Genomic DNA, 26,149 nt, shown 5'->3' with positions numbered 1-26,149 from the left:
TAATTATCTCCTTAGTGTGAAAAGGGCAGTATATGATGAGGTGAAGTGGTAGCAATGCATTTTCAGGCTAGGTATTTGTATTTCAGGCTAACAGTAAAAGTACAGGAATAAATTGCCCATGGAGGCTGCAAAGTCTCTGTTATTGGAAGCCTTCTAAGAAGGAATCATACAGACATCTGTCAGACATGACAGTGTTAATCTAACTTTGGATTACAAGGATGGCTTAGACCTCTGGAATTCACTGCCAGCCTTGTGACTCAGCGATTGCGACAAGCAGCGATCGGTCACTTTCCTTAGCTGGAACTGTTAGTGCTTCTCTTTCTTGCTCAAGACCATGGGACTCTACTATTTGATCTTCAGTTTCAGTTGCCTCCTGTTCCTTTTCTTTTCCCTCTCAAGTGTACCCTCAGCTGTGGAGTTAATACCTCTTCTCACATTTATGCATCAGGTTTATATGATAATTAATCCACCTTAAAAATATCACACTTTTTTTTTATAGATTTATTTGAAAAGCAGTGGCCTCGGAAGCTCTGTAGATGAAGTAGAACAGCTGATAAGGAAACATGAGGCTTTTGAGAAGCTTCTGGCATCACAGGATGAGAAGGTATGAAAATCAACAGCAAATATTCTACCAACCCATGAGCTAGAATTATTTTAATTTTTTTAAACATGGCAACACAATAAATTGCTGACAGGTGCAATATGCCTGATATGCGTGAACCAAAGAGAAAATGGGGAGGCTCAGGGAAATAAGAGGCAGAGCAGTGGAGAACAACTGTTAAACGCTCCATGCCCAAGTCCTGCTTGTATTGCCTTGCAGTAGACAGGAAAACTGTTTAGCAACTTGAATAATGGCACTTACCAGAAGAAATGTTTGAAACAGGCCAATATTGTGTGTTACGAATGTCAGAAGTTTCTGCTTTTTTCATTTAAAAAAAAAAAAAAAAGAAATCAGTGGCTTTTAAAGCCAGTAAAATACAATAGGTCAGAGAGGATTACTTGTCTAATTATTTAAATGTACGTTTGGTATACCACGTCTGTACCAAATTGGCTAGCTTCTTTGCACCTTTGGAATAGATGTTGAATTGCTCACCCACATGTAAAGGAATCTGCCTGGCTGGTGGCCACTGCTGTAATTCATCCAGGGTATGGCTAAACTCAGGCCTGGGGCTGTGCCTGGGTTTCCCAGAAGTAATGAGCTCCCAGAACCTCTGCCAGCTCCCTGCCAGGATGATTGCTCATGTTGAGAGCTACCTTCCAACACCTGGTTTCCACAAAGCAATAAAACCTGAGCACTCATGGGTGTCAGGCTTGCTCCATGATGCCTTGCACTGGATGAATGGTGGCATAGGGACTCCTGGAGCTGCAGTTTTAATTCATTTAAGTAGCCAGGGTTCACTGCAGAGACCAATGACAAGGATGTCATAGGTGTAACATAGTACATGGTGAGGATGGGGGAATGCTGGTTAACTTGTCCCTGCTACTCTTGGTTCATTCAAAAAAAAAAAGACTTTTTATGTATGGAAGGGAGCCTGCTTTTTGTTTCTTTCATGTCGCTTGGAACCATAGAAGTAATTTCAGATTTGTTGCCTCCTCAGATGATGTCTCTTCAAGAACAGGCAAGCAGGCTAGAAAAGGCTGGTGAGCTGGAAGGGCTAAAATTCCAGCACAAACTGAATGCCATTCATGAGAGAAAGCATCAGATCAAGGATCTATCCCAGAGTAGGAGGGAGAAGCTGCAGACTGCCCTTCTTCTGGCACTTTTCTACCAGAACTTGGAAGAGGTAAGAGGGTTTTAGACTGGGATGGGGGTGAAAGGCAGAGGAGCTGCCTGCCTCTGTTGGATGAATTGCTTACCCTTGCCAGAGATTTGAAGGATTGATAATCTACTCTGGTATGGCCACTCCTGCCACGCTCACACAAAGGGTGCTCCGATGCCGTTGCTGTTACTATACCGTAGTTGTGGCATTGTGCCTATTACAGCTGCTTTACATGTCAGGAGCTCTGCTAAAATCAAGCTACTGAAAGCAAAACTTCCATGTTTCCTTTGGTGGGAAAGAAAAGATACTTCAAATCAGGGTGAGTGCATGGGTCTCTGCAGAATATGTTTGTCTCCTGTTCTGGCTTCAGTCCTGTAACTGAACAGCTCTGCTCCTGGCACTGCTGTTGGAAGGACATACTAGGTCAGTCTTTCAAAGGGCAGGACAATGTGTGTGACTGAAAAATGTACTAGCGTCCAGTGTGCTGGCATAAATAAGAGCACACAGGCCCAGAGGGGACATTTGTAAACACTCTTGCTGGTCTAGTATGCACCCCTTCTGCTGTTGCATCCCATGCCACATCATCCATGGTTTAAAGAAAAATTACAAGTGCTTGTCACCTCCTACCCTGTGAAAAAAGATGTGTCCTGACACAGATCAGATTATGATTGTCACCAAAGGAGAATGAATGTTTGTAACACAGCTGCTGCTGACAACCAATTCTTTAAATATATTTTTTAAGAAGAATAATAATCTAAGGTATAAATGGCTGCTAAAATTCCATTTACAGCACAATATATTTGGAATTTCCTCCCTCCCGAAAATAGTCAGACATTTACCCTCTCCTTTGGTTACACTAAAGGGCCAGAGCAGCACACTGTTGTTTTTATTTTTAAACAAACTTTATCAAGAATTATTTACAGTGCCAAATACTAGCTTGTAGCATTTGGCTATACTTTTCCTATCACATGAACCAATTTGCCAGTAATGGCTAGTTCCACCTTGTGGACTAGCAGAGGGGAATGGATGGTGCATTGCACACTGCTAATATTTTCAAAAGCACAATGTGCTTCTGATGGAAAAGTCACAGAACTGCCAATATCCTCTCTGGAGAAACTGCCAATGCCCTCCTAGAGGTAGAATCAACCCATTAAGTAGCAATACTTCCGCATTTCTTCCCATTGCTCTGGAATTGTCAAATCAGTGCTTAGGCTGTGGTCCCCCTTCATTCTTGAATCACACACTTATAGCAGAGGATCTGGCCCTGTATAGTGAGGAACATTTCCCTTTTCTCATCCACTTTCTCCACATAAATTCAGCCAAGAGTTCGATAGGATGTCTTTGCTCTCAAAGTACCTGTTCATTTACCTTGCTAATCTAAATTTATTGCCTGCTGCTGTAGAATGTGAATGCCACCAAGGAATTATAAAAAATTAAATCTTTCAGCAATATCGTTCCTTCTCTTTGTTGGGTAGAATGGAATGTTTAATTTGATTTTTATCATGTTCTGGGTGTGTATAAGTTCACATATATTAGAATAGTTTTCAAAGGGGGCTTAAATTGCAGAGTTGAGTTTTGAGTTTAGCTGTGAACTCAATGAGGTCATTGCTTATGCTTATTAGGAGAGCAATACCCATAGCTCAGGTCCTACTCCCGTAAAAACCCTCTCTCCTGCAATCGTCTTGAGTAATTTCTATTGATCAAACAGAATTTTTGGCAGAAAAGAGTGATTGGTGTCATCATTAAGTCTTCTAGTTACTCTCTAGAAGCAATTGCATAGTGCTACATGCTTTAGTACAAAGACAACACAGTCTGTGACCACTGATGGGAGGATGAAGAGCTCAACACCGTGTGGCCTGCTTAGAAGGCTAGCTGCTGCAGTTTGTACCCTTTTCAGGACACAGGACTTGTTTTTTTCTGCACAAAACCTGCAATGACTTAATTCAAGAGATAACATGCAGCTCTCAAAGTGAGACACACTCTCCTACAGTTGAAATATGGTACTTTTCTAGTTCCAAAGAGGTGAGAGACACTTATAGACTGTCCTGTTGTTACAGTATCAGTACCCCAGTGTTAACATGGAAGGCAAATGAGCCGGTCGCTAACTAGAAATATGTGTATTTGTGTTACTGCAGAAGAAAAGTCATAAAGTTGAAAGTTTTGACTTCTAAAGCTGGCTCTGAGTTTTAACACTGACTGAAACTTGCTCATCATATTAGTGGCACCTAACTTCCCCTTCACCTGCTGTACAAGAGAATAGAACATTTACTACTTCATCTTGGAGGAGTGAGAGAGAATTAAGTGTTATTTCTAGATGTCTGGAACAGGTACATCCTTTATATGCTCTAGTTATTTTAGTTAATAAGACTCAATGTAGTTTACAAAATGTTTGTGCTCTTGAGGTTACAGTAACTGAAATTTTGAAAATGTAGGTTTTGAAATTGATAGTGCTGCCATTTTTTGAGTCCTGTAGAAATAAGGCTGGTCCCATGTGCCTACACTGAGCATAACACTAGTCTCACTGTTGTCCTCAATAAAGTGACAATGCCTGTCAGAACAACCCTAAGTCTTTCCATAGAAAGATCTTGAGATAACAGATGTCGTGAAGAAAATTAACGCTATCCCAGCTGAAACCCGGACACAGATCAGCCATGCTTCATATCAGGATGTGGACATGGGGCCAGGAGAACATCTCTCACTCTCTAGAGCCATCCTAAATAAGCCTTAAAATAAACCAAGCCACTAAGAGTGCAGATGTGTTTTTTTATTATTTTTAAATGGCTTTGTTTGGTCTGTCATTAAGCCATTATTATTCAAAAGTAGGAGAGAAATCGCCCTTTAAGTGGCTATATACAGGGGATTCATTTGTTTCTCATCCTCATTGTATGGATGAGCTTCTCCCATTGAAATGAGAAGTCAGTTAAGTGAAATTAAAGCGTTAATGTGTGACTGGGTAATGGGAGAAGGCCCTAGCTTGTGAGAAAGGTGTTAGAAATGAAAACAGCAAATTACAGTGTGCTGTCCTGGGCAACCTTGACATAAGGCTCCTGTTTAAGTCGAACTGTGCTTTTTTTGTTTCTGGACAGCACCCTGCTAGTGAAAGCTATTTCTGTTATTGTTTATAGAATTTCAGCGGCTGAAACAACACTTCAGATCGTTAATTAACTGAGAAAATCCCCCAGCTGTCAAGGCTTGTGTGCATGTAGCACAGTTGCAGAAGGACAGCTAAGATGCTTTGAAACTGGTAAAGCTGTCTTCAGTTTGCTGTTCTTGTGTTGTCAAAACATTAGGTTTCTTCAGTGGTCTGAGGACAACAGGATCAGTTAACAACATATGTCAGGTGTTTGGTTCTCATATTTTGATGGATAGAAAATATTCCCTAGAGTACTAAGGGCTTATGTTTAGCAGACTTCAAAGAAATTTGTGAAGACTCACTATCCTGTTGTTTATTTTATTCTGCATAGATTCAAGTCCCCTGCAAAAAGCATTTCCTAAGAGAAACACATAACCCTTCCTTTGTTAGTCCTTGTGGTTCACCTGCTTGTCTGAGTCTGATGTTCCCGAGCAGACAATTTTGAATTTTGTGAAGTATAAACGAACAGAGTTGTATTTGGTCTCCAATAATCTGACTAGTGCTTGGCCCCATCACAAAGGCTTTATTTGCTTTGCATTTTCCATTTAGGTCTCAAAACATCATTGAGATCAGGGAACGTTAGTGCTGTTTTATAGATGAGGCACAGAATTCTTAAGAATCTTAATCCAGTTTACAGATAGGTCAGTGACAGAAGTAGGGGATGAAACTCAAGAGCCCTAATCCAAGGCTCAGGTGTCATAATCTCATTTTAAATGTGTCTGCCATGTCAGGCTGCATATCTGCTCAATGATTCTCTGTATCTAATCTAGAAGATTATACAATTTGTTTGTGGCTTGTGGTAAAATTTGGGGTGTTCAAAGAATTTTTCATTATTCTTGTGGTCAGCTAAAAGTTATTTTCATTCCTACCTGTCTTTATTTCCTGTCAAGCAGAATAGTTCAGAAACTGGAGAGCCACCTTGGCTGTCAGCTCCCAGCTCAACCTACCTAGCCCAGGCATACGTGCTTGCATAGAACAATGATGTGTCTTGGGAGGAGTCCCCAGGACAGCATGTAGTTGTTGTGTTAACTCTGGTATCTCACACTGCTGCAGGCAGAAGACTGGATCAGTGAGCGCATGCAGAAACTAGAGGATCCTTCCATACAAGACCCTAGCAGTCTGCAGGACAAAATGAAGCTGCTGCAGAAACATCAGGTCTTTGAGGCAGAGATTCTAGCAAATGAAGAAATCATCACAGCTGTTAATAAGGTAACACTCTTTCACCCTGCTAGTGTTTTCACAGATTATTGCTGGTTATCCAGAGAAGGACAGATAGTTGAAATGAAAAGGAAGGGAAAGCTTGTTCACCACTTCTATCTCAGTTATCCCTCTTGTGTGACAGGAACCCAGTTGCTATGCCATGGAAATGTAATACTGTTAACTTAAATAGAGAGATTTGTTAATTGCTCTATCCAGGGAATTACTATCTTTCCTTATTGCCCAAATAGGGAGATATCACTGACTTCTTCCTTGCCTGGGGTGATTACTCCTACAAAAGTTAAATAGGATTTCATGCCTAGTTTGTGAACAATCTTGTTGAAACTGGATGAATCACATAGCTGAAGGGCACAATCATCTCTAATACCTGTCTTGGTGCTTCCTCTCCATGAAGGTAATTCCTGGAAGGGAAATACTCAAATCCTAGTGTTCTTGATTCCTTCCAGATGTAAAAGCTTTCCAGCTGAGCAGTATCATTTGGGCAGTGGGAATTTACATTAGTAATCTATTGTGCAGGCCAGGTTAGGAAAGTAAGAGAGTCCTTCTAGAAAGCTCATGTAACATGTCACATTAAAAATTAGTAGCAACTTTAATTTCTAATTTCTTTTTCTGAATGTGAAGAAAGGAGAAGCCCTGGTATCAAAAGGCCACCCAAAATCAGGAGAGATCCGTCGCCGGGTCCGCATGCTTCAGGAGTGTTGGGAGAAGTTGAAGAGAGCTGTTGCTGCTCGTGGAAAGATGCTGGAGGATAGCCGGGACTTCCTGGAGTTTCTGCAGAAGGTGGACCAGGTGGAAGCCTGGATCAGGGAGAAGGTAAATGAATTCTAGTATGTAGCCCAAGCAGCACACTAGAGACTTGCTATTTAGCAGTGAACATCTGATAAATGTGTTATCTTCCAGGGTATTTTCTTAGTGGCTTTTGCCTGGAGAATCATTACATGTTCTACAAACAATATGAAAAGAACAATTCAACAAATTCTAGAAATTTTCTGGAGTGTTACCATGCCAGAGTCAGTTGGACAGTATTAGCGCATGTTCCCATGTAAAATGTGCACATAGAGATTGTGATTATCATGGTCATCCTGTGTGTCACTATCGAGACAGAGAAATGAAAGCAGGCTAGGATGGAAGAGACTTGAAGCTTTTGCCAAGCAGGCACTCTCATTGTGTATCAAATGTGAAAGTTTCACTTTGCAAGAGTGAAGGGAGTTTCACTTGATCCACTTGATACAAAGATCAGTGGCATCCACACTCGTTGCTTTCTGACCTCGCCGAAGTGGGAAGCTAGGTGTGGCTGGGTAAGGAGTCCGATATAATTAAACTCAGTAACAGCAGACTGTTATTAAGTAAGGGATTCTGTATTGTAGCGCTGGGGTAGCACTGGGGATAGCTCCACCATAAGTGCTGCAACCATCTGGCAGACTTTTAGAGACTATAAACCATAAAGTTATACATATTCGTAAGATTTCTGAGAAATCATTTACATATACATGAGACTTCCTGGAACTCGTTGATATATGCAAATGTCTGGTCTACATGTGCAGTTGTCTTCCCTGGTGGTCTTTGGATGGTCGTAGGGGTCTTCAGATGAAGGCTTGTAGTCTTCTTCACTGCGCCCACTGATTGACCTTTACTACTGCGCAAACTCAGTTCTGGGATCAATAGACAATATCCTTTGAGGCTATTGTTACCATCCTCTTGTAACTTTCTTATCTCTATGGTCAAGTGCATCCGTTCTCAAGACTGAGTTGTCTACCATGAGGTTATCCTGATCCCCCTTATCTTACACCCATCCCTTACCTTACAACCATCTTCTGTTCAACTAAGTATCTAAGGTACACACAACATCTTCCTTGGTTTTGGGGCCTTAACCCTTCCACACTAAGTCTTCACTCAGAGATGACTTCCATAATCAGTAATAGATCGGAGAGGGTGTTGTGACTAAGTCTCATAATTATCTAAAGAACAGATCAGAAGAGACCACTTCAGAAGCTGTAGGTTGGTGATTGACAGATGCATCACAGAACTTACTGCATCAACATAAGCATTGGGTTGTGCTGTGTTCTTATACTCTTAACCTGAATGTTTGCCTGTCTGCTGCTTATTTCCTCAGGAAGTCATGATTAATGTAGGTGATGTGGGAAATGACTATGAACACTGCCTGCAGCTCATGAAAAAGCTGAATGAGTTTCGTGGAGCATCATCAGGGGTAAGAGGTGTTTTCCATGCACATTTCTTGCATGGCTGGAGGAAGCAATTAACTTTTCAGCCTAACAGTATATCCAGGTAGCAAATACAGTTACAGTACCCTGAGGAGGGGAAAGATGAGGAGGGTAGGAAGCATTGCCACTTTATAAGCCATTAACAAAGACAGAATTTTCCCTCATTGTGCCTTCTGCTTTGATGATGTCGTGGCAGAGCTGTCAGGCGCCCATGACACAACCCTAGAATTTTTGATTGCATTACGTGACTGGAAAGCTGTCTGTGTGAGCCTGAATTTGAGCACATTTGCAGTTCGGTTCATGCAGTCTGCAGAGTCACAGTGAGTTCCATCCAAAAGTGCATTAAAATTATTATTTCAGCCACGTTTGTTTGAATCAGAAAGTTGATACAGACCTTCCATGAAGAAGCCTGTAAAATAATTGACCGCTTTCTCCATTTCTCTCCTTTATTTCTGCCTTCCTGTTGTCCTGAGAAACAGTCAACTTTCTCATATTCCTCCATTCAAATGAAACATGTTTATTTGGGGGCCTTTGTTTATACCGCACGTGTGTTTAGTCATGAATCATAATGTTAATAAGTGGACATTTAGTAAAATAGAGCAATGGATAACACTTTGGCTAGCAGCCATGTGACAAGATAGCTGCACAGTTCACCCCTCTGTGCTAAGATCTCTGACCCTGTTTTGTGGTGCTGAGTCATACCAGCTGCCTCTCTGGCCCCAGTGAGATGTGCTAACCTGGGCACCAAACCTGGAACCTTGAAAATGCTGGGGAACAGGTCCTGCCACAACCAGGGCCCTCTATGATATGCTTCAGCTCCCACCATGAGAGCTGTGAGGCCGTACATCGAGGGGATGCGTTTGCCGCAGCCTGTGGTTCTCTCTGTGTGCACAGCTACAGATGTGGACTGACAGGTGTGAGAGTCACGCAAGAAAGATTGCTGTGCTGATTTGCTAGTCTGGAAGCTGTGAGGAAGGTCTGGAAAGAGGTATATTAGGACTTTGTGTCTACTCTATGTTCTTTTCTAATATTTATTATGCTTTGCCTGTTAGCTTATTGCCGATTCCTGTTATGGTAGCTCCCATCTTCTATTTTTTGTTGCCTAAAAGCAGAAGGAGACAATCCTGTTCTGTGGAAAGTAACAGTATAGATATGCCTCACACCTGGAAGAAAACCCTTGTCTCCCCTTTCCAGAGCCTGGCAGAATTTCCTGTGACAGTGCATTAGTAGTTGATTTAGGTAGAGAGTCAAAATACTCAGCTTCAGCACGAGGGCGTTAGCGAAGAGACCTTCACTGGCCCTTCAGTCCTCACCAGCTGAACTGTGAGCTAAGGGATGGAGCAAGGGCTCTGCTACAGGTTGTACCAGCCAAAAGAAGGATGCTGAAAGATGCAGAAACACCCCAGTTCTCTAGTCAGATAACACTCTAAATAGGAAGGTCTCCTTAAACTAAGGCAGATTTTATGTCCGCAGGAAACTCTTAGCCTTAGATGCTGTCAGCGTGTAGCCACTGCTCCTCTGCCACTGTGAACACGACTCCTGCCGAAAAAGGCTGGGACAGTGACACCCTCATGGCTAATGCTTAGTTATACAGTACTTCACAGGTGTGATACACACAGAAGCAGGCAGGTCCTGGCACAGCATGTCCAGCCAGCCAGTCTCGGTTTCCACAGTAGGCAGATCTGAGATCAGGGTAGGGAGCAATCATCCTGCGTTGATGGCAGCCAGATTTTCTACTCATATTCTGTCACATTGTGCTGCTGTTACTTCCCCGGAGAGGCGACTACAGGGTTTCTGAAGAATATCTGGCTGGTCTGCTGGTTTCTCTTGTTTACTTTATGGCTCTGTATAATTGTAAAGCACATATGGAAGCATGCACATTGGTTTGGACGTAGCATAAATAAAACACAAATGGAGTCAGTACTTCTATTAACAGTGTGCTGGCATCCTGCAGCTGTGTTTCTACTACACCAGTGATTAATGTCTCCCTGCCAAGCTTGTGATTTACTGGTCTTAGAAAAACAGAGAATGTTTTTGAATCTTAGAGTAGTGTTCAGTGTTGGCTGTCCATCATGCGCCAAAAAAACAATTATTCCACTATAGTCCAGATGATACGTGCAATGTGCAAATATTATCCTTTCTTTGGTACATACCCGGGAAGCAAATTGCCTTGAAGACTCTGTATACCTTTTAAAATACAGTGGTGTTGCTTTAGAAGAAAGCGCAATGGCATGGGCTGTCTGGGTTTCTTAGGTCTGTAGATTTTAAGCCTGTTGTCCACAGTACAGAAGGCACTTCTGGACAGAAGCCTGTCTAGAAAAAAAGCGAGTACTGGCACACATCAGCAGTTCCTCAACAGCCACCTATGTAACCAGCAACTGCACCTATGTTTCTTCAGCAAATGAGCCCCTGCTGGGATTCCTGGCTTAGAAATGAAGCTCCAAGGGTCCTCATTTAGACCTAGATCATTGTTGTATTTGTAGTCATTAATGTTCTTCCTTGCCTTTACTGTCTTCTCATCAGGGACTGGTAACACCAGCAGTTGTAGCAGAGCAAAGCCCATGTGTCTGAAATGTTTGGTAGTGAGGTAAATCTCTTGCTTGTTGCTGTGACTGCTGGTTTTCACGTTGCAGTGGAAAACTCAGTAACAAGCATTTCAAACATACACCTTTGTTCCTTTTCTGACTTTACAGGAGATGACAGTGGATGATGCTCACATCAAGGCTATCAATACGCTGGCCATGAAATTGGAGAGACAGAACAAGGAAGAAACAAAGACGATATATGAGCGCCGGAAGCAGCTCAGCGAGAAGTGAGTATGCTTTTAAAGCTTCTGTGTAAAGCAAAAACAAGAAGGGAAGATGAGGTGTCTTGGGCTGGGGTAAATGGGGGATTTGCAACGTGTATTTCCTTCTTTAATATCACGACTACCAGCCATCAGACACTGGAGTTGCCTTTTGAGACTGTCAGAGCAGTTAGCCAGAAGGATTTCTAATCCAGCAGGGGCAAAGTCGTGTTTCTAGCCTTGGAGGCAAACATGCCACTTTACAGCACTTCACACACTAGATCCATGAAGCTTCCATCTGTGCGCATAGTTGTCCTGGTGAAACGCATATTGCTTTTGCTACTTCACAGCCCACTAGCTAAGAGCCAAAAGCATGAACATAGGGATTGTGAGGTTATTGAGAGTTTAGGGAAACCGAATTGGTACTTTTTAGCTTTTAACCCCCAAACCATCCTGAAAACTTGGAATAAATACAGCCAGCTAGTCTTGTCAGGCTGATGCTTTATCTCTGTGATGTGTCCCCTGTTGTGGGGAATTGGAGATCAATACATAAGGTAGTTCAGAAATCCTGTCTTTTTACTTAGATCTGAGCATTATGAAACTCAGCTGTAGAAATCCTTACCTCTGTAATGCACCTCTAAAGTATTCTTTTCAATAAAAGGTGGAACAGTTTCCATGGTAACCTGAATGCATACAGGAAGAAGTTAGAGGGAGCTCTAGAGATTCATGCCTTAATCAGAGAAATTGACGACATCACAGAGAGAATTACTGAGAAGGTAAGTTCTCAGATTTTGACTAATTGAAATGGGAAAATGTTATATTTGGCCAACAGTGATAAACCTAGGTGTGCCCATTGCTAGAGGGATACTGAGTATCCAGCAGTGACCTTTGATAGTTGTCTGTGTATCAGGTTTGTAGGAAGGCTGAAATGTCATTAAACACTGCAGATCACCAACTTTAAGGCATTCACAGCTAAAAAGGTACATTTGAACTGTATTGTGAGAAATGACACAGTAGAGTCTGCAATAAAAAGGGATCTCTCTTTCTTTACCTAATGAGAGGTTACAAAGGAGATGAAGCTGGACTCTTCTTGGAGGTTCATAGTGAAACAGGCAGAGTCAGTGTGTACAAATGGCAACAAGAAAAGTTCCAAATAGATGTAAAGTGGAAAAAAAAAACCCACAATGAGAGTGATCAAACACTGGAACAAGTTACCTGGAGAGACTGTGGGTTCTCTATCCTTGGAAACATCCAACTCTCATCTAGCAATCTCATCTAAGGTGGCCCTGCTTTGGGCAGGAGTTGGACTAGATGATGTTCAGAGGACCCTTCCAAACTAAATTATTTTGTGATTCTAATTAATGGTCTCTTGTCAAAAGGTATTGCCTAAAATACTTTTAGTATTAGGTGAGTAGCTGCTATATCCAAAGTAGTCATCCATGGTTTCTTCCACAGTCAATAGAAAGAAGCAGGTACTTCTAGAGCTCAGTGCGTCTGACCTATTTCAGATGTCCTCTTGAGGATGAGATAAAACATGTTCCAGCAGTCTGTCTTTCCACTAACTGTAAGGAGAATTACACAAGTAATTAAGTTGCAGCTTCTTTGCATTTGTGAACTTCTCCATGTGGTCTGGTGAATCCTTCCACAAGGAATGAACACAGGCAGATGCGGTAAGTAGGATAGAAATCGGAGAAGCTAAGGGACTGGTGTCTGGTTTTTGCTGTGTTACTGACACAGGTGTGCACCTCCTTCAGACAGTGCTGAGCCAAGATGGTTCTGAATACCATAGCCGGTTAGATGAGCCACCATAGAGCTTTTTCTGAATTATCTCCTTAGCTTGAATATAGCGATTCCTATTGATCCAAATTCAAAGCTAGCTCATTCAACAGTAGCTTGCATAGCTCTCCCTGCTGTGCAATGCAGACATGTTAAATGTGCATTTGAGGAGTTGTATAAAAATTGTATTCCTTCAGATAATCGAGGTAAAAATGCATATCTTGGATCATAATTTTGAGATTAATAGAAGAAAAAGGCTCTATAAAGCCTAATTATTTCATCCACATAACTAATAGTACTAAGTTAATTGTAAGTCAGTAGGCAGATACTTAAGGTTACAAGGTTGTTGGTTTGAAGTTTTTATAACAACTTCTACAAATGCGTTCTTCATTGTATGGGATTTCATTTCTCTTAGGATTCTGAGTGTGAATTTTATTTTCCGTATTTTCATAAAACATACTTGAAAATTTATGTGCCACATTTCAATGGGAAATATTTGGCTGTTTGGTGTAAGGGAAAAAAGGGAAAAGAAAGACTGAGAAATGCAGGGAAGCATTCCTGTCTTTGTTTTACATGTGAATGGCCAAAGGCACCTTACATAGAATTGCCACTGTTCAAAGAGTTGTGAATTCTTGTTCAGTCTGGGTAAGGAGTGCAGACAAGGTGCCCTGTTGATAAGAACATTCAGGAGGCAATACAAAAAAGTGAGGGAGGAGACTATTTGAAAGAATTATGATATGATCCTTTTGCTTTTTTGTCATCTTCACCATTTGCATCTGCCCCCTCCAGAGTGTACTGATACAAGCCCTGGATTATGGGAAAGATGTGGAAAGTGTGGAAAACCTGATTCGAAGGCATGAAGAAATGGAGAGAGAAATTAGCATTATTAAGTCCAAAATGGAGGTAAGAAATTAGGAAGTGTAGAGGATACTGTAAAAAAGTTGATATTTGCTTCTTGGGAACAGTACAACAATCAGCATGATTTACTAGTGTGAATTGCACTGCAATGGAAATGCAGCACAATTTTTTTTCCCAGTAAGATACTGTGCTGCTTAATCCTACTTTATTATATCAAATGATATTCTTTTAATGCAACAAATCTAAGAAAAGTCCATTTTTAACATGTTGGCTGATTCTCTGGTCCTCACCTACAAGCTAGACTGGACTTTTTGACACTTTTGAAAAGTGTGGAATCCAAATTAAACTCTACATCTTTCCCTCAGTTTCTGTACTGATTTGAACCAAAATCATGACTCTAGTTCTGTTTAGAACTAAAATGCAAATCCCACAGTGTATGTAGTTTTCTTACATACACATCAAAACCAGAACTCTTTGGTTCTAATTACCTGCCTGATCAGCTCTGGCTTTTTTGAAATGACCAGTTTGCATCGTTTAGGACTAATGTTGAGTGTTAAATATGGGTCTGACTTCCTATGTAATGGCATATTTTTTAACAAAAAGAGATGTTTTCAGCTAAACCACAGAAGCAGAAATCCTATGTCAACTTCTCATGGTTTTCACTGTTTGTTACAGCTTTAAGCCTCTTCATATAGAACTTATTTTTGCAAACTTTCCCTAAACTTTTTTCTTCACAGTAGTATGCAAATGGTGACTATGTGTGTGATACCTTAACACATTGTGACTTTGTTAGCCAATTTTCATATGAAAAGTGGGTGATGACTAGTCAACATTCCACAGATAGCATTAGCAAGGCTGTGCAGGGGAGTGCTGCGTGGAAACAAAGATGAGCAAGGTTTGGGTTTGGTGTGGGGGTGTTTTGTGGGGTTTTTTTCCATGCTATCATAAATACCATGTACAAAGTATAATATTTGTACTTTTCCTATGGATTAAAACCAGTCTGGCATATTCTCCTTTCTGCATGATTAAAAATTCTTCATTTTCATCAATTTGATGGAGTTTTACAAGAAAGATACCAACTTTAAACCCGGGTTGGTGAGCGTTCATTACTGTTTATCAGGCTGTGTTAAGGAAAACAGCATCAACTAGAAGTCTACGCTGAAAATTGCGTTTTGATGCTGCTGTTAGCTGAGATAGATACAAAAGATTTCTGAGTCTTCTGCTGAAAGGCAAATCTGGTTGCTTCTGTGTACTACCACATATTCATGGGTTTTTTTACCCTTAGATTAAGCTAATAGAGGTTACAATTAGCACTTAATTGTCCTCTATGTTTGTCTCTATTCTGCAAAACTACTTACTTAATTGTAAATTTAACATTTGTGCATGTAAAGGAACACACACCTCTCTTTCTTCACCTGAGTGGTTGCACAATGCATATAGTAAGTCCCTTTGTGTATTTTGTTATTTTGATTTAAGTATCTGGTTTTGAAAACTGGGATCTTAAAATGAACTACTCCTGAAAGGCAAACTCAGAACAAATACAAGCTCTTGGCATAAATTCACCCCACTGTAAATCTCTTCCCAGCCATTGGAATTGGAATCTTTCCGCCTTTCCACAAGGAATCCATCCATAAATGTCAAACTGACTATGAAGCAACAGGAGATGAAAAACAACTGGCTACGACTCCAGGGACAGGCCAAACAAAGGTAAGACTTCTGATGATCTGTGTATCTCTTGGGAGGAGCACAGTTGCTCCCTGGGGTCTCAAATCTACTTGCTGGAGGCCTTATAAAAGTTTTTGAGGATCCTTTACAAAGTTTATACAGGCAGCTAAGGCACCTGCATTGGAATAAGTGTGACTTAGTACAAGAAAAGTTCCACTGATGTGACTCTGGGAAAACTAATACAGTGAGTTTGTGGTTTATCCCACTAAATAATGTTACTAAAATTCCTCCAGATGATCCAATTGAATCTATCATGAAGCCTTTGTGAAAGACTTACTTTTGAATGGTTCTAGAAGATTTCTTTCCTCTTGAAGCTTTCCTGAACAAGAAAGACTTAGGCCTGAGCTGTAATCATTGCTGAAAGCAACAGCTAGGAAGGCTTTTTAACCCTTCTTGTCCTAATGAACTGGCATAGAAAATGAGGTATGCTTGTTATCTCCAATGTAGCATGCATCACCTGTGATTTTGGTTTGACCATTAGGAGCTGTAACAGAAAGCTAGGAGGCTTGAATTCACTTCATACGGCTTCTCCTTGGATACCTTCCTCTGCAAATGGGGAGGGAGAGGCAGCTAGATAATTCTGTGTTGGATAATAGTGAACTGCACATTGTGTGGCAGGAAGGAGAAGCTGGCAGCCTCGTATCGGTTGCAGAAGTTTAACTTGGAGATGAAGGAGATGCTAGATTGGACCCAAAACATCAGAGGTTTGATGGAAGCGAGGGGGCTTCCTAAAAGCGCAAATGAAGCAGAAAGCATGATTGAGGAGCATCAGCAGAGAAAGGCAAGTATCATTTTTGCTTCCAGTTATACTGGGAATATTTCCAATGGGAATTAATTGCTGCAGACATAGCAGAATTTTGCTGCATGCACCTGTCAATAACATGGTAAAAAGACTGTGAAAACAGTAACAGGGTAGAAGCAGAAGTCACCTACGTATTGACAGAACATTTACCACATGGGCTGTTTGGCAGCTCATGTCTCTGCAAAGGGTGTCAGAAAGCCCCATTAGCTCTTGTCTATACTGCTGTCCAACCCTATAGGTAAAAAGCTGGGTCAGTATCAAAACACACTCACTGCTGATCTCTTTATCGAGATTACCAAAAAATTAATGCCAGTTAATTCTAGCTTTGAGTTAGATTTTGTCATGCAAACTCCATTTGCCTGGGAGGAAAACAGCAGTTTGTCTAACACTGGGCAGTAAATTACCATTGGATGGTACTACACATTCAGTTCTGAAACACTTCATATCCCAGTACTGATTACCACATGATCTTTTGGTGGCTTATTTGGCTAATATTTTTGGTGAATTTTCTAAAAGGAGTTATATTGTTAATTAACCCTAGAAAACAATTAATATTTTGCTTTTTCCCAAGCATCATAGCTATTTTTCAGCTGTTGGCTTTTCTTTGCAGTTACGTGGTTTTTTTTCTAAAAATCATGTTCCCAGAATCATGACTAATATCCAGTGCTTTGTGGGTCACATTATTAGCATGAATGGTTTGTAGATTCTGATTAGTTTTCTAGACTTGAATTTAGTATGAAGTACCTGAAGTCATCTTCTTTTTCAGAGCCTTCCACTTTAACAATGCTCTCTCACGTCACAGATGTAACCATGTTTTTGCTAATAATTCTTTGTCCCAATAGGAATACCCAAACACACTGATGCAGTGTACTCCAAATTTAGATGGTAGCAAGATCTAAGGCTTTAGTATCTGTTAGTAAACAGAAAAGCAGGAATCCAGGCAATATGTTCTTTTGTATTGGGGTGACTAAAATAATAGGCAAGTGGAGGGTGGGTTTTTTTCGTTCAGGTTAGTGGCTCAAACCAAACTTTTTAGGAGAGAATAGAGTTGAACACAAGTTGCTGATGCGAATTAAACAAATAGGATGGCTATCTTACAGTTTCGTTACTTATGATTGAACAGCATTACCCCCCAGAAACGCCCTAAACCCAGCAGTTAAATGTCAGACATTTAACAGTACATGTCATGGGTTTTATGGTGGTTTATGAGTTAATACATGGTATTATTTCACAGCATGGTTATTTTTATTTTCAAATCAGTTACATTAGGAATTCCACATTCAGTTTGCAGGGGTCATGGTTGCTTGCACTGCTTTCACCTTCAGGATTCAGTATGTAGGCATAACTTAATTCCTCAGGGTAAGGGCAAAAGTTAAATATATTTCATTTTAACACCACAGAATAAAGTAAAACTGTCTTTAATGTAATAATCTGATGCCATCTTATTTGGCAGGAGAGGAAAGTTTCTTATAAGAACCACCTTTATGTAGGAAGACTGGGAGGGTATGGTATTATGGGTGCTCAAAACGGTGTTCATTTATATCTAAGCATTTTCTAATCTGTTTCAAATTTAATCCCAATTTTGATTTGTATGAGACCAGTTGTTCCTAGAGCAGTATAGTCATTTATTGTCCATATTTGTTTTCTCTTAGGCAGTTCTGTGCTCTTTCAGTAACATAGCTCAAAGATGAATGATTTTCCATACAAATATTAGTGTTGGAAAGTTACAGCCCATATTCTTCCCCTGAAGGCTTGTATTCTGAATAACTGGCGTTCTGTAAACCCTTGACATCAACGTTAGTAATATATTTTAGGAGGAGATTGAAGCACGAGTGGAAAGATTCAACTCTCTCGGTAACTATGGTCAAGAACTTGCCAATTCTGGTCACTACGCAACCCCTGAGATTCACCAGTCCCTCTCCAGACTACAGCAAGCCTGGTCTCAATTGATCCAAGCATGGCAGGAGCAATATAGAAAATTGTTTCAGGCACAAGTTTTACAGGTGAGTAGAAAAACATTCAGCAGAGAATGCACATGCCACTGACAGCTTTCATCTGTATAAACAGCAAATTTCTAAGATGGTACAATGAAAGTTATACATTAAACACTGGGTATTACTAGTGTGTTTCACCGGTTTCTGGGAGGTGTGCTGAGAGCCCAGCACCTTCAGTGATGGCAGGTCTTTAGAAATTGTGCCTTTACAAATCAAAGAAATTTCTGTGGCATATGGGCTCATATGTTTTTCAAAGGCTATAAAACTTAGTGAAATGCGATCAGACTGTCATGCAGCTGGCAAAAGGCATATACTTAAAATGGAACATCACTACCCTACCGAAGTCTATAACCTCACAGAAAAAACATGGAGACAAGCAAGTATTTTTTTTTTTAAAAAAAAAAATCTGAAGAAAAATTTAGCATGGACAGAATACTGTATTTCTTTCCCTGGCTTTTTTCTAAGAAAAGAACTGGTTTGGCTGCAGTTTTCCAGAAATACTTCCCTGTAACAGTCATCTCACTTTCAACATTTCTGCTCAGATGGCTTGTTGGCAAAAGTTAGAAATAGCTGAAATGGAGATTTTACAGTAGGGAATGTCAAGTACCTTAAATAACAACTGGTGCTACTAGTCCCATCTAAACTGCTTCATATATATATATATATATATATATATATATGCGAACTTAAGTCATGTGGACAGGGCTGATTTCATGCTTCTTTATGCATTACATTCTACTTATTTCAGACCATGTTAACCATCCTTTCTACTGGCCAGTTACCACACACAGCACTCTTCTACACTATCAGTAAACAAGCTACCAGTACTTGTATTGTGTCCTATGTCTTAGACCCCCAAAAATGATACTATAAAGGAGAAAGTTACAATAATAATTGTTATGCATGTGGGTTTTGTAGCATCTAATGCTTATTGCCATGTAGTGTTATGCAGTTTGGGGTTTTTCAGCATACTCTGCCAATGTCAGGTTTGCCTCTGCTTTACACCATGTTTATGACTGCTTTTTTCCCCCTATACAGAAATTCTATGGCTATGTGGAACAGACTGAGAGCTGGCTCAGCAGCAAAGAGGCCTTCCTAGCTAATGAGGACTTAGGGGTAGGTGCTCTGAGAAATTACAGTTTTCTCTGCAATCAGTCTGGAGGAAAGGGAGCTGTGAAGTATGATGATGTGCTCTGACCCTCCCTGTGATCTTTCTCCTTCTGAAGTTGCTGCTCTGTCTTGTTGACAGTTTAGGATCAGATTTCTTTCTTTGATAGTTTACAGAGGATAGGATTCTCAGCCTCAGGAGTAATGAAACAGTCCAACTACTCCAATTATAGCAGGAAAATGAGCCTGCATCTCTCTAGCTGGTCATATCTGACACAAATACACTTGCCAGCAGTGTGCAAATCATCACTGCTGTCACTGCTGATGCATCCGGCGTAGCTTTAAATTTACCTGTCTCAGGTACCAGTAACACTGCAATAACTGAAACCGCAGACTGATGCATGGGTTGCAAAAGCTGTGCAGGATGCTGGATATACATCCTGATACTTAGCTTACCCTGCACCTTGTACAGGTAGTGCTACCAAATTAGTTGTGTCTGCAGGAACTACAATTACATTTCAGAGTTTGGTGTAGATATAATTGGTGCAAATAGTATGAAAAACATATAGCACTAGTGGCTGGTGTCTGTCTCTAATTTTCAGCCTGGAGGCATGTATTTATAGTCTCTCCATTGAAGTATATGAGTCTTAGAAGGAGCCACCCGTTTTCCAGTCATATTAAGCTCAGTAATGTACAGAAAATGCTCTGTGAGTACTTTTCCTTCCAATGACTCATGTAAGCACCCAGAAGTTTGGATAGTATTTTTTTTTTCTGTGCCATTTGATGTGAGCTTTATTGCTTCCTTTAGAATAGTGGGAGATCAGAGTTTATTGTGGCAACAACATTTTGACACCACTGATTCTAAAATTAAAAGTGCAGAGGGGTGCTGAAAAGGGAACTCTTGACTCATTAAGCTTGGGATTCACAAATGTTAAAGTAGTCAAATTCTGTGTTTCTCTCCAGATTAACTGTAATGTCAGACTCCAGTCCTCACATTCAGATCTGGATCTGAGCTCTTCCAAATTCCATGGGTTGAAACCGGGGCTCTAATTTTAATCTCATTCTATGATATATTTGTTCACTCTAACTGATCTCAGTCTGATCTCAGTTTGATCTCAGATAACATGCAGAAGAAGCTAAGCATCAGCCATTAATTCAGTTTTGACACTGAAGGAATGGCCTCAGGCCATGCATAGAACATTATTTAGGTCCCAAGTTTTGGATTCAGTGCCAGTAAATTTCAAAGACCAATACATTTTCTTGACAGCTTGCAAATGTGGGGTAAATGCCATTTAGTTTCTGGATTATGGGTGTTGTAGGTGAAAAAACTCTGAAAACAGCTTCCCTTTGTTGAACTCTATCCAGGACTCAGTGTCTAGTGTGGAGAGCCTACAGCGGAAACACACGCAGTTTGAAAAAACCCTGGAAGCTCAGATGGAGAAAATTGATGAGATGGCTTCATTTGCTCAGCAGCTAATGCAGAACAAGCATTATGACTCGGACAACATCAGCAACAGATGCCAGGCTGTTCTGAGGAGGTGAAGTTAAACCCTTCCCGTGTCAACCACCCATCTATTTTGCAGTGAGACTCTCCCCATGTAACTAATATCTTTTAAATGATTTGAGAACCATAAACTGGTTTGCATTTACTCAGCTTTGCACTTTGCCCTGTGGTCTTGCCAAATTGGCCAGAGTCTAGTCAGTATTTCGTTTGGAGGTTTCTGAAATACAGTTGAGGGGGGAGTGCGATTCAGAAAAAGGCGTTGTAGTTCTGTATCCTGGCCTGGCCTTAGGGACAGTGTTGCAAAGAAAAGACAGAGGCCTGCTGTGCCATTAATACTTCATTATCATTAAATACCATCAGGAAAGGTCATTTGCTACACGAGTGCTTTTTCACTGCTCTAATGGGGTTGATCTTAAAGCCCTGCTCAAATTGTCTGTTAGGGAATTTGCAGTTTTTCTGATCAGATCTTGCTCTTTCATGTGAATTACTTTTTCTCCTGGCACATTGCATATTTCTGATCTTAAGCAAATGCTGACAGTAGAAGCAGTTATATTCAGCGCTATGGCATATGAAAATATATACGTAAAATTTATGAAGAGGGATTGAAGATCCATTATGATTCAAGTGAACATATGAATTTATTCATATGATCATACTATGAACTATTAACATGAATAAAGTGCTGCTTTGGAAAAACACTTGGAAAAAAGATGAAAGGATGTTGTAGTTTTGGTTTATCAGTGACAAATACCATCATACTCATAGGCTTTCTATATAAGAAAGATGCTGAATTTATGTTCTGTTGTACCCTGAAAGGCAATAATGGTGATTCCTAGAGGCAGATATCATATATACAGAATCTGTGTGTACTTTAAACATACCTATCTGCTAGTAATCCTTCCTATAGTGTCCTGAGCATCTTCTCTGATGGTCTAAATAATTGGAGGCTGCGTATTATGGACATTTCTCTCCTAGAGAATGGAGGGTTAGAGCATGTGTGGTTTAGAAATGAAAACTGAAAACTCTTGTTCTGTCTAATTCATTCTGTGGCTTTTACACATCTGTCTTCATCTCAGAAAAGAGAAACTGCTGGAGAATGCTGCTGCTCGCAGACATCTGCTGGAGGAATCAAGGCTTCTGCAGAAGTTGCTGAGGAATTCCTTTGAGGTACACAGGATTCATGGTATTCTGTTTTCTTAAAACATACTGCGCTGCATAGATCTGAATCCCTGAAGGGATATACTGTGAGAAGAATCAAGGAAGTGAGTCTGGAATGGGATGGTATTGGGAAAGATGAGGATAAGAGTGAAGGGATATTTGTCTGCTTTCAAAGTCACAGCTTCCTTTCAGTCACCGGATGAAAAGATCTACTGTGAACTGGATGCCAGCAAAATGCAGAAGAAATAAATGCATTAAAAAGGAATATGCTACCATTTTAAAATTCATGGGAAGAGACAAATCAGTTCTTTTCCTGTGAGATACTGATAGTGGGTTAGAAATAGGGAGATAATTGCCCTTTCTTTCCCATGCACACATGTGCCCATGCACTTTTTCACTGCTTGGGGACTGTCTCATGGAGACAGCCCCCTTTCCAGGTAACAGTGCTGGTGAACAGATAGGGGGGTCACTTCATTATGAAAGATGGGAGGAGCTTTGGGAAGTAGAACCTCAGAAAGACAGCTCATTTGTGTCCCTGCTCACTGGTCCTGTGTTTTATACATATTAGAGGAGAGCCTTGACAGGTCGGAGCTGAAGAAACACTGGAGGTTTTTTCTACTTCTGTTCTTTCCTCTCCAAAGGTAGCTGCCTGGATCAATGAGAAGAATAGCATCGCCAAGGATGATAGCTGGAAGGATCCGAGCAATCTGCAGACCAAACTGCAGAAGCACCAGACTTTCCAGGCAGAGATCATGGCCAATAGAAATCGCCTGGACTCCATCAGATCTGTGAGAGAAACGGGGCTGATGGCAGGGGTGGGCGCTTGGCCTGAAAGGCTCTGTGGGCAGGCTGAGTTACACTGATCTCAAGCAAGCGAGGGGTGATCACTGTCCCCTCGCTGACTTTGTTGACATTCTCTCTGAGGAGACTGGGAAGCTTATGCTTTTAGTCTGTCAGTTTCTTTCAGCTTCCCTCTTACTGTCTAGTGTGAGCTTGCTGTCTGTATTCACTCTGCATGCAGTGGGAAGAGATGGGTGCCTTCGATGAAAAGGTCAGTCCACTGACGTTAGGGACTTCTGTCTGGCATGAACGCCACTTTAGAGGTCCACCTGTTTCTTTCCAGCAGGGAATCTGGCTGATTGGGAGCAGAACTTCAACAAGTCATGTAAAATGTATCCAACAAAAAGGATCAAGAAGAGTTTTTAAGTGTTGCCTTCCCAGAGACATGCTTGTAAGAGAGACAGGAGGGAAGTCTGACAAGCTTTGTCAGATGCTTGGCAAAAGCTGGGATCAGATGATGAGTTTGGAAGGACAGACTGTTACATGTTTATTAACCTTATTTTCAGCACAGTGCTTCCTAGCTGTAGTTTGCAATAGATAACTAAGCAGTAGGGATAGAGTCCCTCCTCAGACTCATCTGCATCCAGTATTGTAGAAACACACTCTCCCTTTCTTTTTTTTTTAAAAAAAACCTTTTTAACCCCTCTGTGTGCAGACACAACAGGGGAGTTTAGTAGTGTAGTTAACAATTCTTTTTAATCTGTTTTTAAGGAGTTGTTTGCACAATCTCTTTCTCATTATTTCCTGATGTCCTGTCTTTTTTGCTTTTTAGAGGAAAATTAACATCTGCTGTCCTGGTATAGCATCTTTGTCTTGCTGTGCCTCCTCTTCCCCATGGCAATATGTAGAAATAGCTCAGTTTAGCTTTCGAAAGCAAACTTGGTCCCAGCTTAGGATGCACCTGCAGTCTCTTCTACCTGATGGAGGTCTTGCTGTGCCCCCTCTACCTCCTCCTCTGCCAATCTGTTTGGCAACTGCAGCTCAGGGATGAGAAATGCAGACAGACTTTTGTAACATAATACAGTAGTGTAAACCTGTACATGGTTAAAAGAGGTTTTATTATCTCATACAGGTGGTGCACTTGTATGAGATAGTGCTTTCTTAACATGCAGGGAAGGGAGTAGAAAAGGACAGGTGTCTGGGCAATCTCAAACAGTGATCATATAATGTGGGACATGACAGAAAATACTGACTGCTTGCAAACTAGGCTCCCTGCCAACTTTTAGGCAACATAGCTGTTGCATAATGAAGGTTCTCTCCACTCTTTGTCTTCTAGTATTGTTCTCTACCATATCAGATCATTTTAGATGCCAGGAAAATCAGTCTCTGCCCTAGTTTCAATAAGCATTTTGCCTTTACCTGTTTTTTCTTTGTCTCTGCAGCCTCTGTCTGTTATGTCAGGAAGTGATGGCTTCAGCCAGCCCTTTACATAGCAGTGCCAGTAGACTTTGTTTAAGGAGGCAAAAGTGACACATTCTGGTGCATTCAGCAAAGGAAGAAAACTGACTGTTCTCTCTGCTGTAGGAAGGGGAGAAGATGCTCCGTGAGAGGCACTATGCCCCTGAAGCCATTCAGTCCAGACTAGAAGAAATGGAAGAGCTGTGGGAGGAACTGCTAGCAAGTTGCCAGGATAAACAGGCCAAGCTGCAGGATGCTTACAAGGTATATGCAGTGATGCCAGTGGTTGGGTCTTGGTGTCGTTTCCAGAGATGGCACAGCTGCCTTGCTACACATCTCATCTACGAGTGTGTCACTTTATACAGTCAGACCTGATTCCTCAAGACCATTAGAGCAAAGAAACTAAGTATGGACTCACTGAATGGAATTGGCAGGGGAACTGGAGATCCCTATGGAGGGAAAAGGATTTGTAGGCTGTGGTCTGTTCTGCTTTCTGCTGCTCGTTTAGATCAGGATTCCAGAGAGGGATACTGAGGGAAAATGTATTCATTGAAATATGTCAACTCTCTGCATCTATCCCGATGGCACCTTTTCTCCAACACACTGAGAAGGAAGCCCACAGCTGCTTTTCATTCTTCTAGCTCCAGGCACATGACTTCTCATGCCTACAAGTTTTGCATGGGCTGTCAGACTCTCTTTGGGTGTAAAATAGAGCTCTCCCTTTTAAATGGCTTCCTTTTAAGGTACTGTGCCCATCATTTTTATTTGTGCAACACAAGATTAGCTCTTGATGTTCTTTACATCTGTTCTTGCGTTCACTGACTGAATTCCCTTCTTCATTTGAACAACCGTCATATCTGGGAAGGGTTCACTGAGCACTGGGAAGCTTCTCTGTGTTTGTGTGTAATTCTTACTGGAACTGGCCAAGACTTTTATATCATATTGTTTGTCCTAAAGGTTTTAACGACGTTTTCTTCTTGCTTGTCCTCAGGGCCTTCATTTTCAGCGAAGTTTAGAGGATATGGAGAAATGGTTGGAAGATGTGGAAAATGAGTTGAAAGCACCATACAGTAGCAATGATCTGGTGGTTTTGAACAGTCATTTGAAGAAACAAGAGGAACTGGAGGAAGATATTGCTGGACATAGGGACCGGCTGCAAGAGCTTGTGGTCACAGCTCAGCAGTTCCAGAAGGAGAAACATTTCCTTGCTGATGAACTAGAAGAGAAAGTGGATCAACTGGTGCAGAGGTGTGTGTCTGGCCTGTCTCCTGCCATCTTCTTCCTACTTCTGTCAGCCTTTTTCTTCCCTGCATATTTTTTCTTTCCTTCTCTACATCATACTGAAAAGAACATTTTGCATTCATTCCTTATTAATTTGTGATCCTCATTGGGTTCCCTTTAAAACCCGCAGGTACAAAAGTCTATGTGATCCCCTGCAGGAGAGGCGTGGGAGTCTGGAGGCAAGCAGGCTTCAGTACCAGCTCTTCCGAGATGTTGATGAGGAGTTGGCCTGGGTTCATGAGAAGCTCCCCATGGCTTCCTCGAGGGATTATGGACAATCCCTGGCAACTGTTCAAAGTCTACAAGAAAAGCACCAGGTAATGTCCTGTGAGAACCATTATCAGTCTTTGGAATTAAAGCCAGAACATGGTATTCAGTTTGCCTCTGGCGAACTTCATCTGCTGTGCTTCGGCTAACAGGAGGCATGATGCCGGGGATTACTCTTACCCATGTCTAACAGTAATGACGTATTTTGAAGGATATGTCCATGACTTGGCAACATGAGGGATTCTGTGCTGCTTATCATTGCAGTGGTGTAGGTACCACACCATATGCTTTTCTGTGGACAAATGGGCTCTTTCTGTGAAC

The 26,149-nt window shown here is 41.2% G+C and overlaps 1 protein-coding gene across 2 annotated transcripts in view; it reads left to right on the top strand.

Annotated features, from left to right (window-relative positions):
• Nucleotides 1-26,149, top strand: part of SPTBN5 (spectrin beta, non-erythrocytic 5) — a 101,538-nt gene that overhangs the window by 57,077 nt on the left and 18,312 nt on the right. For both annotated transcript variants that reach the window (XM_037393666.1, XM_037393664.1), the window contains exons 37-54: nucleotides 500-604; nucleotides 1,599-1,784; nucleotides 5,947-6,102; nucleotides 6,733-6,924; nucleotides 8,225-8,320; nucleotides 11,027-11,145; nucleotides 11,780-11,894; nucleotides 13,684-13,797; nucleotides 15,338-15,459; nucleotides 16,096-16,258; nucleotides 18,094-18,282; nucleotides 19,312-19,389; nucleotides 20,746-20,918; nucleotides 21,961-22,051; nucleotides 22,684-22,830; nucleotides 24,407-24,544; nucleotides 25,272-25,528; nucleotides 25,692-25,878. In XM_037393666.1, the coding sequence (XP_037249563.1) occupies nucleotides 500-604; nucleotides 1,599-1,784; nucleotides 5,947-6,102; nucleotides 6,733-6,924; nucleotides 8,225-8,320; nucleotides 11,027-11,145; nucleotides 11,780-11,894; nucleotides 13,684-13,797; nucleotides 15,338-15,459; nucleotides 16,096-16,258; nucleotides 18,094-18,282; nucleotides 19,312-19,389; nucleotides 20,746-20,918; nucleotides 21,961-22,051; nucleotides 22,684-22,830; nucleotides 24,407-24,544; nucleotides 25,272-25,528; nucleotides 25,692-25,878 (2,628 nt within the window). The remainder of the gene's footprint in view (nucleotides 1-499; nucleotides 605-1,598; nucleotides 1,785-5,946; nucleotides 6,103-6,732; nucleotides 6,925-8,224; nucleotides 8,321-11,026; nucleotides 11,146-11,779; nucleotides 11,895-13,683; nucleotides 13,798-15,337; nucleotides 15,460-16,095; nucleotides 16,259-18,093; nucleotides 18,283-19,311; nucleotides 19,390-20,745; nucleotides 20,919-21,960; nucleotides 22,052-22,683; nucleotides 22,831-24,406; nucleotides 24,545-25,271; nucleotides 25,529-25,691; nucleotides 25,879-26,149) is intronic.

The sequence above is a fragment of the Falco rusticolus genome, chromosome 7 (assembly GCF_015220075.1).
Source record: "Falco rusticolus isolate bFalRus1 chromosome 7, bFalRus1.pri, whole genome shotgun sequence".
NCBI classification, from domain to species: domain Eukaryota; kingdom Metazoa; phylum Chordata; class Aves; order Falconiformes; family Falconidae; genus Falco; species Falco rusticolus.
This window is presented reverse-complemented; position numbering and strand designations above follow the sequence as displayed.